The sequence below is a fragment of the Oreochromis aureus genome, linkage group 20 (genome assembly GCF_013358895.1).
Source record: "Oreochromis aureus strain Israel breed Guangdong linkage group 20, ZZ_aureus, whole genome shotgun sequence".
NCBI classification, from domain to species: domain Eukaryota; kingdom Metazoa; phylum Chordata; class Actinopteri; order Cichliformes; family Cichlidae; genus Oreochromis; species Oreochromis aureus.
This window is the reverse complement of record NC_052961.1, coordinates 7,340,873-7,356,629: the sequence shown is the minus strand read 5'-3', so window position 1 is coordinate 7,356,629 and position 15,757 is coordinate 7,340,873. Positions and strand designations below refer to the sequence as shown.

Below are 15,757 nucleotides of genomic sequence, written 5' to 3'. Positions count from 1 at the left end.
TAAAAGCCTGCTATATTAATTTTACAGCAGAGGATTTTCACAAATTAGAAGTTGAAGCAGGTGTAGTTTTAGAGATGAACACTCGGGGGCGACAGACAAACAACATGTGTGATACGATCGCCTTCCGCTAGAGTGGCGGAAACAACGTCATACAGTCGTGCCGTGTTTACTAACGGCGGCTAAACGGTGTTCGGAGAGATACAAATATAAATCTGGTCAAAACAACGAGGAGGTTTCTAATAACTGCAGATGGCGGATCCTGCGGTGGCGTCGGGAGGCCCTCTGAATGCGGGAGCGGTAAGAAATGTTTTTTTGGGTCACGGAGAGGAGGCGGATGTAGCATGTAGAGGCGGATTCGCGGTGCTTGGCTAACAATCAGACTGCACTGAAGTCCTAATTCAATTTAACAACTTTAAATAAATATAATTTAGTCCGGTGAAAGCTTGAAATACGTTTTTATAGACTATAAGGTGGGTTAACTTCATCTATGTCAGTGCTTACCCTGTCTGAATAAACGTTTGTGTCCTTACAGTGACAGGAAGAGGTACGTTTTACATGTTCTTTAGTCTTAACATATGGGCACATCCTCATCTAAATTACAGCTGTGAACAAATAGAGTCTATACCAATATCACAAACACTAAATTTAGGGAGAATGAAGGTTTTAGCAACACTTCTTGTATTTTTCATCGATATTTGGGGTAGACCGACAAACCGTTCGAGCTGTTATAACTTCCATCTGTCTGCTAACTACAAGGGATGGCTATTAATAACATTTTAGACAAGGTCAGTTTATTTATATAGCACCTTTATTATTAATAATAAAGTGGCACAGCCATTCAGTACGGTTTAGTTTTATTTATATAGTGCCAATTCACAGCAACAGCCCCCTCAAGGCGCTCTATATTATAGACAAAAAAACCTACAATAATACAAAGAAATCCAACAGTCAGACCACCCCTAGGCAGCTTTAATGTTTGTCTGTTTTGTTTGGCCTATAAAGTATAAATCGTGCCTATTTGGATCTAAAAATGCTGGCGGAAAAAAAAAACCGAAAATTCAAAAAAAATGTTTGATCTTTGTTGATATCCCTGACGTTTACATGAGCTAACCATGCCACTAAGTCTGGATTCATGAAAATGTTGAGGACAGTCCAGTTTGTTTGTTTGTTGTTTTTTCCCCCCAATAAATACAGCAGCAGATTTTAAAGGTGTTTTCTGTCCACATGGTTGGGGAAGGTTCAGTGAGCATTTGCAGTATGTGTTATCACTTTGACTCAGAACTGTTGCATCAGTCTCCAGTGTAATCAATGGAGTGAGCATTGCAGTTTGAAGCTGCTTTAGTACCTCAGGGACAATGCAGTTTGCTGCAGTGGCAAAAATTAAATCTCTCAATTATGCAAATGTATCTTGCAGAAACATGTCCACCATCCTAAGCTCACTAAGAGCTGGATGGTGAATTAGAACAATACATTTTAATATTAACATAAAATTAATTATTATAGAATTGATTCAGATAAACAAAATGCCTTTTTAAATCACCCAGAGCCCAAATATTCTCTCACTTTCACCACCAGCACTGGGAATGTTTAATATGTCTGTTCAGTAAGGACTCTTGAGAAATGTTTGTGAAATGTAGAAAATATGACAATTTTGTAGGTTTAGAGGCTCCTTGCCACTATATTTGTTAGAAGTCACATTTATTTCTAATGTTATAGTAATAGCCCTCATAACCTTAGTGTGCATGCACATTGTTGGCATATTGGTGTGTCCACCAAGCAAAGGGAATAACATACAGTGTGTGGTAAATTTGCAAAGTTAGGCTCATTATGCTCTGTTTGTTATACTTCAAATTACAAAAGCTAATGTCCATGTGCCCGTTAGCTGTAAGTCAATTAAAGATTCTGGAACCATGTGTCTGTTTATTTAGCCTTTTAAAGAATCCTTTAGTCCCAAGTGTGTTGTGACTATAAGGAGATATTTTTGTCATTAAGACAACGGCATATCTATATGTATTTCTGTTGTATACCCTTATTCACATTTATGTTATTTTTCTCAGCGTGGAAGTGCTGGTAAAGCAACTTCTAGCCCTGCAGAAAACTACCTCCTGGCCCGCCGTCGAACCCTGCAGGTCGTTGTGAGCGCCCTGTTGACTGAGAGTGGCTTCGAGAGTGCAGAGAAGGCAGCTGTGGAAACCCTAACTGAGATGTTGCAGAGCTGTATGTATGATTTTTAAGTATACACCATCCACTGGGAAAGCTGTAAATCTTTAAGTGCCACTTTTACAATATATATCTGAACACCAGTGCAAGTGCACCTCACTTTATTTAACCTACTTTCTTAAATAAACACTAATGGGAATAATTTTGGTAGAGGTTGGTGAAAAAAAGCTGAGAAACTGACATAACTGAGCCCCTGTAGACTATTTTCAGAGCAGACGTTTCTTGAATTTGCAGTTGGTTGATGATTCATGTTTACAGAACTGATTATTTTTGTCTCTGTTTTTAGATATTACTGAAATAGGTCGATGTGCCAAAGCATACTGTGAACACACAGCCAGGAGCGTCCCGACACTGTCAGACACAGTGGTCACGCTTATTGAAATGGGTAAGACCTCCTATAACACATATGGATTAAACGTTGCTAAGAGAACACAATACTGATTCGATTTATTCTGTTTGTGTCATTAAAGGTTTCAATGTTGATACTTTGCCCATATATGCTAAAAGATCACAAAGGATGGTCATAACTGCCCGTAAGTAGGAACTCAGCTCTCCATTATTAGTATTAAAATGAATGACTTGAGACCTTTTGATCCAGTGGTTTTAGATGTGAAAAATGTTTATTTATTTATTTTTTAATTTCAGCTCCAGTGACAAATGCTCCTGTGACTCCCAAAGCGCTGTCAGCTGGACAGAAGCGCACACATCCAGCCCACATCCCCAGCCACTTCCCAGAATTCCCCGACCCTCACACGTATATCAAAACACCTGTGAGTCAGAACTTTTCCACTTCATTATGGAGATCCCTAGAAAGCTGGATTGTGTATTATAGAAGTACAACTGTACTAAAAAGTAAGCCACTTAAGAGTTTTTCTTCCTGTAGACTTTCAGAGAGCCCGTGTCAGACTACCAAGTGGTGAGAGAGAAGGCAGCAACTCAGAGGAGAGACGTGGAACGAGCACTCACACGCTTCATTGCCAAGACTGGAGAAACTCAAAGCCTATTCAAAGATGACATCACTACTTTCCCATGTGAGTGATTCTCAGTAAGCTGATCTTTATTTAATGCCAAATTATGTCTTGTGATTACTGAATGAAGCATGCTGCATTTTCATGAGTTCTGATTCCTGTGATTGTCGTCAGTAATCGCAGCGCGGCCGAGCACCATCCCATATCTCAGTGCCCTCCTGCCCTCAGAGCTGGAACTGCAGGCTCTGGAGGAGACGGACTCCTCTGAGCAGGATGACCAGACTGATGGCGAGAACACAGCAGGAAACGCCATTACTGTAAGTCTCCCTGGCCGGGATCTAGTGTGCCATAAATGTGTATGTATGTATATTATATATACATATATATATTTATAGATAGATGGATGGATAGATGGATGTATATGTGGTATAAGCAGCAAATATAAGAATTGTAAAGCAAATGAATATCTTCTTGGGAGATTTCACAAAATCTTGAATCTTTCTTTTATTAAAATTGTATCACACATTAAAATTTTAAGCAACAGAAAAAAAATTGCTGCTCCTGGCAGGCGTACAGAATCATCTGATCTCTATATTTTTGTGGCTCTTCTCTTACTGTTACTAGAGTGACAGGGAAAGATCTGTTGCAGATTAGCCTGAACAAATTTAAGTGAGAATCTGATTCATTTCATTACTGTGATAACAGAATTTCAGGGTCATTTTTTTCAGTATTAAACTCCATTAGTTGCACAGCGTTATCAGATTTTCAGAGAGAGTCTCAGTACAGATGCTCAAGTATATTAGCAAACATGTGCCAGAAGTTTCCAGAAGAAGTTTCTCAGAAAACCAGTAGATTTTCTTAGGAACTGAAAGCTACTCAAGCCTTCCATAGACTTTAATAATGGCGCTTTTGTGAACATTTATTTGAGCTAATTTCGAAGTAAGAAGAGGCTTTATGAAACTGAAGTAATTTCAACATAGGGGTTTTTATGTCATAGAGCATTTCCATGTTCTGGTTGAGTTCTGTTGCCATCAAGACGTCACAAAATTTAAAGTAGTAGTTTTAAAATGGGAGAGTTTTGTTTATGCTGAAAATTTATATTTGACAGTTGATATCATCCTTATATTTACCCTTTAAATGGGACCTGTAATGCTTCTTGTTTATTTTCTACCCTGTCTGTTACAATGGTGGATGCTCATATTAAAGAAGTTTCAAACAAAGATTCAGCACATGTGATCTGTGAGCCAAGAGCTCAGGCTTTTGGCTCACAGGCTCTTGGCTCTGTATGATGGTGAGAGAGATGTGAGAGTGGATATCCTTAACCGAGCAGCTCTGGCTGTGAGCACAGACGCCTCAGCCATCTGCAGTTTGATTAGGAGCTGCTGCCAAATTTAAGGTGGCTGGATTTTTCTGGGGATTGACTTGCTTGAATTTGGGGGGGGCATACAAAGAGTCCAGTAAAAGATTAATAAGGATTATTTTGAATGTTGTGCATAACAGCCCCCCTTTATTGTGAAAATACAGCCAAGGAACAGCTCAGCTTAACAGAGTGACTAGAAATGGGATGAAAAAGCTAGCAGCTAAAATATTAAAATAAAGCTAACACACTTCTGAAGCTAGGACACGTGCTTCATTCATTTAATACATACAAAAAAACCAAACAAACAAGTAGTGTTTCATGCTCTAATTACTTATAATTAGTATCCTGGTTACTGCTGGAAATCAAACTTACATTACTTTATGAATTCTTTGTAATCAATGTAATTGTGTAAATGACTTTTAGTTTGTTGATAGGCAAATTTCTACTTTTTGATAGGGTACCTTTGTCACAATTGCAATCATTATGTTCAGCTAAGCTAATCACATCTAAAGTGGCATTCATATGTTTGCATGAAACCCGCACCCAGAGGTACATCATAACAGGTTGCATCCAACCCTAACTTAACTCTGATTCAAGTTTTCTATTTACCATGTAATTATAAGCTGGCAAGAAGTTTCCCAGAATACCCTTTAAATATACCGTATCCACTGCTAATATATTTTACGTTTCCATCATTCAGGATGATCCAGGAGCTGACAAAGAGAATTCCATGCTTCCTCCCAGCGGCGTAGTTCCATCCACCAAGGCTAGTGAGGACAATGTAATCGACAATCCGTACCTACGGCCGGTCAAGAAGCCCAAAGTAAGAAGGAAGAAATGAGACGGGATGAAGCTTAAAGCAACAGACTCATATCTGCTCCAGTCTTTGGTGCTTATGACAGTCCAGTCAGTGATTCCCTGCACAGAGGAAGTGGCCCGGGGTTGAAACCTGCTGCGTGAGCTGAGACCAGCGGCTTCTTTGCCTCAGCAGTGGGACCAGTACTGCAGACTGACTTCCACAGAAGATGACTTTTTTTGTTGTGTTAAGTGTCACTTTTTCAGCAGGAACTCTCTTTGTTTAAAAGTCGGTCCTACATTATTTTGTAAGCAACATCTTTATGTAACATACAGGTCACATAGGAATGCTGTCATTTTGTAATTAAAGGAAAATAAGTTTCTTTTAAAAAAGAAAAAAAACCCTTACATGTTCATATTTTCTTTATATTTTGAGGGGAAAGATAAAAAAAGAACAAAAAAACCAACATCTTCGCCAGTGTCACGATAGGTTTCCATGTATGACCTTCAGGGTTAATAATACAAACTCAGGTAGGCCACTCTGTTCCTCTGTTTAATGTACTCCTTTTCACTGGCAAGCTGTGGGGGGAAAAATAAACATGTAGTTTTGTACAGGTATAGGTGACGAGCACACCTAATATCACACCAAATTAAATACAATACAATTTTATTTATATAGCACATTTAAAAACCCGAAGGCACACCAAAGTGCTTCACAGTAACATGTAGAATCAACATAAATCAATAACAGGGTACAAATCAGGCACTAGCACAGACAGGATAGAGGCACTAACAGACCAGGCTAACAGGCTTACTGCTAATGTGTTTATCTGAGTAATCATGCATAGAATCAGTACATCTAAAGAGAGAGAACATTTCTGATACTAGAGAGATATCTGTGGTCTTTATGTATAAGCTGGCTGTGCCTTTTAAGTTTGTGTAACAGCAAAATTAAGGCCATTAAATTTCTAAACTTGCTTCGCTCACCTTCACCCTGAGTGACTTCTTGCATATTTGAGGCAGGCTGGACCAGTCCGGTCTCCCAAAGCACATGGGCCAGCTCACTTTCCTGTTTGTCACTCCGTCGTGGGCATACGTCCCAGGGCTGGGTCACAAAATAACATCTGTCAGCTCAGTTTAGCACCGTAACATTTCAGCCACGTGTCAGTTTGTCTCTGTCTCACCCTGGACTCCTCTCAGATGTACACGGTGTGCTTTTGAACCTCTGTGCTATTGAGTTGAAAGGTATTTTGCCAGGAGCAGAGACCCTAGAACCACTTTGATCCTGCTGGTACTGCCACGGTGAAGGGGTCACTGCCTGGTGATCAGAAGGATTATAAAGATCTTCGTATTAAGCGTTACATATTAAAAAGCCGGTAGCAGGTTTATACTTGCACAGAAAACGTTTTGACAACCCCCCCAACAAGTACAATACAGTGACTTCTAACTAGTTCACTTAATTTGGTTTTAATTTTACCAGATAGCTGACAGAGTAATGAAGATTTATTGCCAATAACGTAAGCAGACCAATCATGCTAATGTAAACAGTCACAGAGCAAAGGCCCAATAAGAACCAGGAAAAGATTTGCCTAAATTTGTATTGCATTTTGATCATTTTCACATGAAAAACTTTATATTAAGTGAAGGCCCACTTTTCTTCTTTCATACCCCACAACTTTAGCTTGCAATGTAGCTCTCCTATTTAAAACTGTCTTAACCATTAACTGTTTAAAAAAGATGAAAATTGCAAGCATAAAATACTTCCATGGTAAAGTTCCCAGCTTTACAGTATGTTTTTTTTAAAGCATGTTTACATCCTGGAGCTCATCTGAATCACTGAACTGGAGCTCTTGTGTCCTCTCAGTCCTTTTTGAAGCACTTTTTAAAAAACCATAAAACATGGTTTGTCCAACATGTTTATACTTAATTTTAGGTGAGCAAAGTTCTAGTCTTTTGTTAGTCTGTTACTTAACACTAATTACCAAGTATATGTCTCTGCAAAGCCCCTGTCCTGTCTGTGGATACAAGCTTGCTAATGACAGTTGAGAAATTAGTACTCTACTCCCTCATCGTAATTATCAATGGTATAAATTTGAATGAAGTCCTCTTATGAGGCCTTGAGCTGGGCCTTTTTGCCATCTCGGTGTTTTGATATAGAATAGAATAGAATAGAATAGAAGAGATAGATATTAGGCCCTTGTAGAGCAAAATTTAGTATTTTGTTCTAGACAACCCAAAATGTGATGTCCACATATGTGGACGCCAGGTCCCAGGAGGTTAAGCTCTTTTCTGACTCTTAGAATGATCATAATTTGAAAAATTTAATTAATATTCTGTTCAATATAATCGGAAACTAGTCAGTGAGTTCCGAAAGTTATCAGGAAAGTGTTCACTAAGGATGCAGAGCAAGGGGGCCAAAGGCCAATTTCTATCCAACTGGAAGTCCTTTTCCAGCTACAGAGGTCAGACCTGGAAGCTTCCTCCATCTTTTATACATTCTATAGTCCTAGTATCATTTTTGCCTCCAAAAAACAAATATATTTAAAAAATGACAACAGGGTTAGGCAAAGGAGAAATCAAGGTAGCAGTAGGGTGGCTTCCTCACAGGCCTTTTTTTTCTTCACAAACCAACTTATGTTTGCAACCACTCCTGCTGGCCTTAGAAATGACACCAATTTCAGACACTTATTCAGTGGAGCTAGTTTCAAGCCCTGGAGGCATTGACCATCATTAATACAGGCTAAGGCTGTAAGTAGACAGTCCAAGTGGAATGACCCTTTAGGTTGATATACAGTAAGGCTGTTAATACAATTCTTAATGTGTTCTCAGTATAACAGGCAACTCCTTTGTATAACACGCACCTTGTTACAAGGCGGAAAACGCACAGCAGTCCTTGCAGAGAGACTATATCCTTTCTTACTCCCAGGTGTCTTCTGTATGTCATAAAGTATGGTGCCAAACTGTGATAGAAATGGAAGGTTTATTAATGAGAAACACAAGAGAGAGGTAAAGAGAGTGCAGGCAAGGTGGAGCAGGGTGATTTTTAACAGAAGGAAAGCAGCAAAGGTGAAAGGGCAGGTTTACAACGTGGTAGTGAGACCTGCTACAATATGTGGTTTGGAAAAGGTGGAAACAAAGTTAAAAGGGGCAAGGCTGAGGTGAGACAGAGGATGTTGAATGTGGAGCACCAGACAGGAGAAAAACAGGAAGACCACAGAGCAGCTTCATGAATGTAGTAAAGGAGGATATGAGGAGGGTTGGTGTGACAGAAGAGGATATTAATATTGGGTCAGATGGATACTTAAAGGGAGCAGCCCTTAAAGGAAGAGGAAGCAGATGTTAATGAGCAAGGCAAACTACCAACAAACATTTAGAAGCACTACTTTATAAAACGTATGTAAATAATTATTCTAAATATACCATTCATTCACCAAAAGTCAGCCGAAAATCAAACCTCGCAGCTCTGCCTGCATCTCAATGCACTTACTGTAGCTGACTTACTTCATTGCATCACCTAAATTAGCTTTAACGGTCACGCGGACATAAAAACTGCATGCATAGAAAGAAAGGGGAAAAAAAATATGTAAAACTTGTGAAAGTACCCCTTAACTCTTTCTCTCACACACAAACCTCGTGGTTGTCATAGCTTCCCGGGCCGACATGTGGCGGTCCCTGTTGTGGCATTTGGTTCCCCAGCCGGTCTGGCGCGTAATGGAGAGGAAACAGCCTCCTCTCCACTGAGCTCCCAAAACACACTCTCTGAGCAGGAGCGGTCAGCATCGTTGAAGCAAACGTTTGGTAACGTAACGAAAACCCAAGTAAGAGGAAAAAATACTGCTAGCCACTTGCTAGTTGCCCAACACCTGTGACCGTCGTAGTGTTTCTGCTTGCTGTAACTATGGAAACCGAGCAGCATATCCTGTTCAACGTTGAATGGTAAACTTTATTAAAGCTCCCACATTTCGATAGACTTTAATTTACATTATGCGTGGCTGACAGCTTGTATTTATGCTTGATCAAGAGTTGGGAAAACTGCACTCAGTTAATACACAGCATTTTTTCATCCCAGCGATTTATGCAAAACACTGAACCTCTGTAGTTTGCTGAATTTGCATATCTAAATTTCAAGATGCTTCCCCACTTAAGTAGCGATGCCCATCCTGTCGAACACAAACATCCGCTTTACCCCACATTTAGTTTGTTGGGATCTTTTCAGCCTATATGTGACCTCAAAATAATGAAATAAAACAACTGCAACTGAGGGGCCCACAACTTAAGAATTACTTTGGAATTTATACATTTATTTGCAATTAAACAAAGCATATTGCACTTCATTGCAAATGCATGTCAATATTTTCTGAAAACAAGGCACTGTTATTAAAATAGCTGATAACCCAGAAGCAAAGGGTAAACTTTAAAGGCAAATGAAGTCCTTTTATACAAATAAATTACTTGCCAAGAAAACATTGGATATCAGTGTTGCCATTTAAGCCATGACGACTGGCAACAGAACTGAATCCAAGGTATGTTATTGGGAAAAACAGCAGCACTACACAACACATCACAAATGATCATGTATATACACAGGCACTTCTTTCATTAACAGTAGTTTTTAAATTACAGTTAGGCCGGGGAAATAAAAAAAACAAAAACAAATTAAGAACTGAGGTCTGAAACGGTCCTACAGCATTCAGCGATCACATTCGTGTTGGCAAGGAAGTCATTCCATGATATGTGTGCAAATTATTTTAGTAAAAATATCAGCTGTATCTGGCACACGCTCTAAAATAATACTCATAAAAAATACACTCTGGAACCTGTAAAATATGGCAAGATGACGTGGAATGTGCCAAAATAACTGTGAAAGGACTCAAAAGAAACATACATTAAAGAAAAAGACCCCAAAACACAAAAGCTAGAAGGCAAAGGGATACTTTCTTTGATCAACAAAGGGGCACTCAAAAACTGAGGAGTGGATGTTCTTACTTTTTTTTTTGGGGGGGGGGGAGTGATTTACTCTGACTGAGGCACTGAAATTGATGGGCCTTTGGGGTCATCGAACCGATCCATGGTGTTAATCTGCATGATCATGTGCAGACCGTACACTAAAATTAGCAGCGTAAGGAGCACAGTCACCAGTCCCATCCAAATTGCTGGGGTGAAGAAGCTTGCACAGTCACTGGCATAGGAGAAGTTTGTGCTGTCGGACAACCCAAAGCCCTGAATCTGTAAAAAAAAAAAGAAAACAATTATTTAAGAAACCCTTCATCAACACACCTCTTCATGCATTGGTGTTTGACTTTAAAATTAGCAAATGCGGCACTATATTTGTACCTGGAAGTCGACAAAATTTAGCCTCCATTCAGATGAATTTGTGTCTGTTGTGTTTGTGCGGAGCAGGACATCTCCGAAGTTGGCGACAGACTGGCAATGAAAGGAATACTCTGCGGGAGCATAGATGTCACGGCTCGCGATGTAAGATGCACTGAGGTTAAAGTACTGCAGCTCAACTGCATCCAGGGAGAACCATTCTCGTGCAGAGACAGAATAGAAACGCTTGCTCATTGAAAAACTGGAGATCAGCAAGAGAAGGATGGTCAGAATGCGTATCAGTGTAAAAGGCACAATCACTGTTTAACTATGCTTTCTAAACTAGTTGCTTAATTACATATCCGTGAAGGATTTTAAAATAAACTGATGCTACCAGTGATATTAAAAATATATTTTTTTAAAAGTCTGAAACATTAAACATTACATGGAAATAATATCTCTACTGCAGAGATTGAGAAAGATATTTTTGCTTTTTTAGAAAACAAGAACATTTTGTTTTTGAAAAAACTGTCTTCAAATGGAAGCCGTGATTTCAGGAATTTCAACAAAATACTTCATTTTTTGAAATGCGTTCTTACTAAGAATTAAACAGGAAGATCCCATTTATCACTTAAACATAAACCCACATTAATTTAGCAACCCTATTTATAAAAATGCCTCAAGATGATCATTTTATGAACTCTGTTGTGTGATAAGAAAGCTGTAAAAATATCAAATTGCTTAATACTTGCTCAAAGGCTTGGCCTCCTAGTTGTGTAAGTTTCTATGTTGAAACTAGACAGAAAATAGTCGTTGAGCTAAAATGTCCATAGAGACAACCCCCACTGCTCACAGCTTCCAAGATGTGTGCAAAATAAAAATAAAAACTAAAATGCATCAGCTACAAACAAAGCGCACCAAAAGACCAGCTGTTGACTCCAAGAGTTTAAATGTCAGGTAAATGTCATTTTGTGTTTCAATTGTAGAACAAAGTGATCTCTTAGAGAAAGCAAAGCAACAGAACGCCTCATTCATGCCAGCACTGTGCTGCACCCATTAGTACACACTGTCACTCACAAACTTCTTTTTAAACTGGGTGTGGGCAGAAGCAGCAGCGGCTCAGCTGGATTTAAAGCCACACACACTGAAAGAACCGGTTTGGAAAAGCAGGGGTGTAGAGCGTGGTAGTTAAACAGTAAATACAAATACATAAGAATACTATTGCTGTGGTACATTGAGCTGAAAATTGAAAAGCACATCCTGGGGACACGTAAGAGTTATTAACTAATTGAAAAGGTACAATTTTGAATCTTTAATAAGCTACTTTTTGCCTTACCTTAATGTAAAGCCTGATTGGTAAGTAAGCACAAGCCTGAATTGAGAAAAAAATAAAACATGTAACTGATTATTTCCCTTTAAATAACAAAAAAACAAAACAGTAAACTCATCACAGGCTGGATATTGCTTTGGGAAATAATGAAAGGCCACTTTACCGTGAGGTACTGCCATTACACAGTGAGTGTGTCAAGTCAGGTGTTTGCTGAGCAAGGTCGGTCCATGGTGAGCTCGGACCCAGTTTGACAGTGAGATTTTGAGCCCACAGCATTATGCAGGGACCACCAGATACATTAAACATGATGGGAGGCTTAACTTCAGGTACAACTGCTTGTAGCAAGGACCGACCCACTGGCTGATCAGAAATTGGGGTTTCTGAAATCACCTGCAAAGTTATCAAAATGTTGTTCATTCTCAAAAAATTCCCAAACATTGAGAATGTGTTATAATGTGGCACATTTTGACTAATTTTAAAAACATACTCGTGATGGCTGGAATCCTGTGTATATTGCAGTGTATGGGATGTTTTTTGCTTTCATTGAACTCAGAACTTTTCCAATAATTTCATCTGTTGACAGCAAAATGCATTCAAATTATACACAAATCAGAATATAACATATAATGCTGATTACAATTATACATGTTTGTAATTGTAAACGTCATATACAATTATAAATGTTTTTAATCCTCAGCACTTAAAAACATACCATTCTCATGCAGGACTTCCTTGCATGACTTCTGTAAGCTACAAAACAATTTAAAAATAATACACTTTAAGTATTAAATAAAAACAGATAACTGATTATTCAATATAATTTTGAATTATTTTGAAAAATCTCACCTGCTACAATAAGGAAGATTGATGAGCAGGAGGTTGCTGACAGATGTTTTGATACTCAGATGTGAGAGAGAGTCTGCATCGACGAGCACAGGCGAAACACCGAGCTTCTCCTGCAGCAGAGCTGCCATGTTAAAGGAACCAGACCACTCCAAGGCAGGCAGTGTCACTTTTGAGGTAGAAGACTGCATTGCATCCTGAAAAGGATCAGGTGGGGAGAATTATTAGTCTCTGTTGGTCTAGGGAAAAACTATCTTAATTTTGGACTAACATATGTGTTATAAAAACATACCTCAATGTTTTTAAAAGCACTATCCTCCTTGTTCCCAAATACTCCACCAAAGACTGTGAAGTCATCTTTGCTTAACTAAATACAAAAAAGGAAAAAAAATATTTGTTTCTTGAATTCAGGAAGACTTAAACAACTAAAACATTTATCAGTCCCATTAACCCACGAGCAATTAATTTATTTTAGCAGCTAAATTGACTTAATGCCATTTATAATCAGACATTATTTTAAAGGAATTCTTTTTTAATGGCTCAGTTTGCATTTAACATACTTAAAAAATACAGACTGTATAAACAAATTACATTAATTTGGACAATTATTATCTGCTACTTCTTCCATTTTCTTTGTTTCAGTAATACTAGGAAAAACTACATTTCAAATCTTAATGTCTGTTTGAGTGACTTGTTGTGTGTATGCATGACAGTATACTAGTGTGCCAAAATGTGAGTGAACTGGTGGCTCCACAATACCTCAATTAACAACAAACTGGAATGAAATCATTGTCGCATTCACGCTTTTCACGCAAGCTATATCTAAAGGAATATCTTGTTTGTGCTTGTGTAGTTGTTTAAAAGTTATAGAGGATTTACAATGACAATTTCATGACAATTACAATGATGATTAAAAATATCACATGGGAAAATATAAATATATGGCTCAGTCACAACACTGAGTGTTCACCACCACCACAAAAAAGACCCAATGTATCACAGAGGAACTGAGAAATGGGAAGTAATGCCAAAACTCACTGTCACACCACACTGTTGCAGTGTCACATGGGAATGCAGTACAACTACCCCATTTTACACAACTTGCATATAAAAGGACTAGCTTTCAAATCAACGAAGGGTGAACAATTTAGTGACATAAACATATCCATTACAGAGCCAGAATCTAGTTCATGTGTCGGGTACTGACCTTGTCCTGCAAGAACAGCAGCACAGTGTGGGAGCCAGAGCTGAAGGCAGAGGTGAGGTAGGCACTCAGCTGCTCATAAGATGCTATATGACCAGCTGCAGGTGAGGCCAGTGGTGGCAAGCTAAACATAAAGAAAAAAATAAAGATGAATTGTGATATTAAGTGGTTCAGTTGCATTGACACATTTTTTGAAAATGCTGAAAAACCCCAGCGGCTTTTATTATGAAGCACAGTACTTCATTTTATTTTGAAAAGCCACCCATCAGTCAATCAAATGAAACCTCTGAATAGTCCCCAACAAAAATGTGTTTCCTGTAAAGCTGGCATAACATTATACAAAAATAATAAATGTCTAAATAACAACAACTACAACAACAACAAAAATAATGAATCAGATATTCATCCTATCATCAAAGAAAACTATTTTGGTATATCAACCTTGCCTTGTCCTCCTGCTTAACACACCACGTCATTCAGTAGTATACTTCCACATTTTAAATTCCTGTGTGCGCCATCCTAAAGAAGTGTAGTACACTTGCAAAACTCTTGCAAAACTGTGTTTTAGCAAATGTGCCAACCCAGCTCTTAGTAAACTTTTACAGGAGCACAATAGAGAGCATCCTCTGTCACTGCATCACAGTGTGGTACTTCAGCTGCACTGCAGAAAACCGTCGAGCTCTGATCGTCAAAACTGCCCAGGGGATCATTGGAACCAAACTCCCGAATCTTGACACCGTTTATGCTAGCCGTTTACAGAAGCGAGCTAGCTGCATCATCCAGGTCACAGACTTTTTGTACCCCTCCCATCGCGGAAGAGATATAGGGCAATCAGAACCGCATCCCCCAGAGCTGTAGCCTGTGTCACCGCTCCCCCAACACAAAATAGCTAACTCTCCCTCTCTCTCCTTTACCCCATATCATGTCTGCTGCTAATGTACAAAGTCAACAAATTTCGTTGTATAACTAATGACAATAAAGTTCTTCTTTATCTTTAATCTTACAGCTTACTTTGCTTTTTTGCAAATGAAGATCAACAACATTAACATATCTACTAGTGCTAAAGAGCGTCAGCTTAGGGGGTTAAATCATGGAGAATCGTTATTTCTGTGGATTATTTCAAAATTAAGAAATAAAAGGATGCCATTATGAACAAGAGCTGGATTTCACAATAACCTTTTAGGATTTTTTTATTGTAACAAAACGCACAAGCAAATCTCTACAATTTATGTGTAAATACTCCTCTAGATATTTAGCTTCTAGACTTTAAACGATTAGTGTTTGCAAGGTTGGGCAGCAAAGTAGAAACTCACTTAGCTAGAAGAGTTAGCATTAGCGTTAGCATACAAGATAACTTTGCCGGTAGTTAAAGTGAGTTCTGCTGAATGAATAAGTAAGAAAAACTAAATATTACCGTTCACTGGACCACATAAGAAAAGGCACTTGAGACGTGGCGCTCCCCAAGGCGAAAAAAGGGGCAAAAAGTAGAATATAAACACCCATTAACCGAGTGCAGCTCCTCGAACCTGCCATTTTCGTTTAGACTTTTCCGGAACTCTATGCTCACGTGACCCACACCACCTGACAGTCATGTGCTGAAGAGATGACTTCCTCCTTCTTTCATTCAGCCCGAACAGCCCACAGCAGCTGCTGACACCAATGACACACTACAGCTTTGCTCGCATTTAGTTTCTCTCGGCGAGAACAGTTTAACATTTCCAGGAGCG

At 38.8% G+C, this 15,757-nt stretch overlaps 3 protein-coding genes across 3 annotated transcripts; 1 reads left to right on the top strand and 2 right to left on the bottom strand.

The window, feature by feature from the left end:
* The first annotated feature begins 142 nt into the window (after positions 1-142).
* Positions 143-5,751, top strand: taf8 (TAF8 RNA polymerase II, TATA box binding protein (TBP)-associated factor). The gene is made up of 8 exons (XM_031742030.2): positions 143-297; positions 2,058-2,217; positions 2,507-2,605; positions 2,691-2,753; positions 2,866-2,990; positions 3,104-3,251; positions 3,363-3,505; positions 5,249-5,751. The coding sequence occupies exons 1-8, from the start codon at positions 250-252 to the stop codon at positions 5,387-5,389; spliced, it is 927 nt and encodes a 308-aa protein (XP_031597890.1). The 5' UTR covers positions 143-249; the 3' UTR covers positions 5,390-5,751.
* Positions 5,752-5,787: 36 nt separating this feature from the next.
* LOC116321997 (protein pitchfork) lies at positions 5,788-9,486 on the bottom strand. The gene is made up of 5 exons (XM_031741956.2): positions 8,974-9,486; positions 8,205-8,303; positions 6,528-6,661; positions 6,331-6,448; positions 5,788-5,922 (listed from the first exon to the last, which is right to left on the bottom strand). Exons 1-5 carry the CDS (start codon positions 9,121-9,123, stop codon positions 5,857-5,859), a joined length of 567 nt encoding a protein of 188 aa, XP_031597816.1. The 5' UTR covers positions 9,124-9,486; the 3' UTR covers positions 5,788-5,856.
* Positions 9,487-9,623: 137 nt separating this feature from the next.
* LOC116321996 (V-type proton ATPase subunit S1-like) lies at positions 9,624-15,608 on the bottom strand. Its single transcript, XM_031741955.2, has 10 exons — positions 15,445-15,608; positions 14,034-14,154; positions 13,119-13,193; positions 12,830-13,023; positions 12,696-12,733; positions 12,471-12,556; positions 12,147-12,373; positions 11,990-12,025; positions 10,678-10,915; positions 9,624-10,569 (listed from the first exon to the last, which is right to left on the bottom strand). The coding sequence occupies exons 1-10, from the start codon at positions 15,561-15,563 to the stop codon at positions 10,357-10,359; spliced, it is 1,347 nt and encodes a 448-aa protein (XP_031597815.1). The 5' UTR covers positions 15,564-15,608; the 3' UTR covers positions 9,624-10,356.
* Positions 15,609-15,757: the final 149 nt, after the last annotated feature.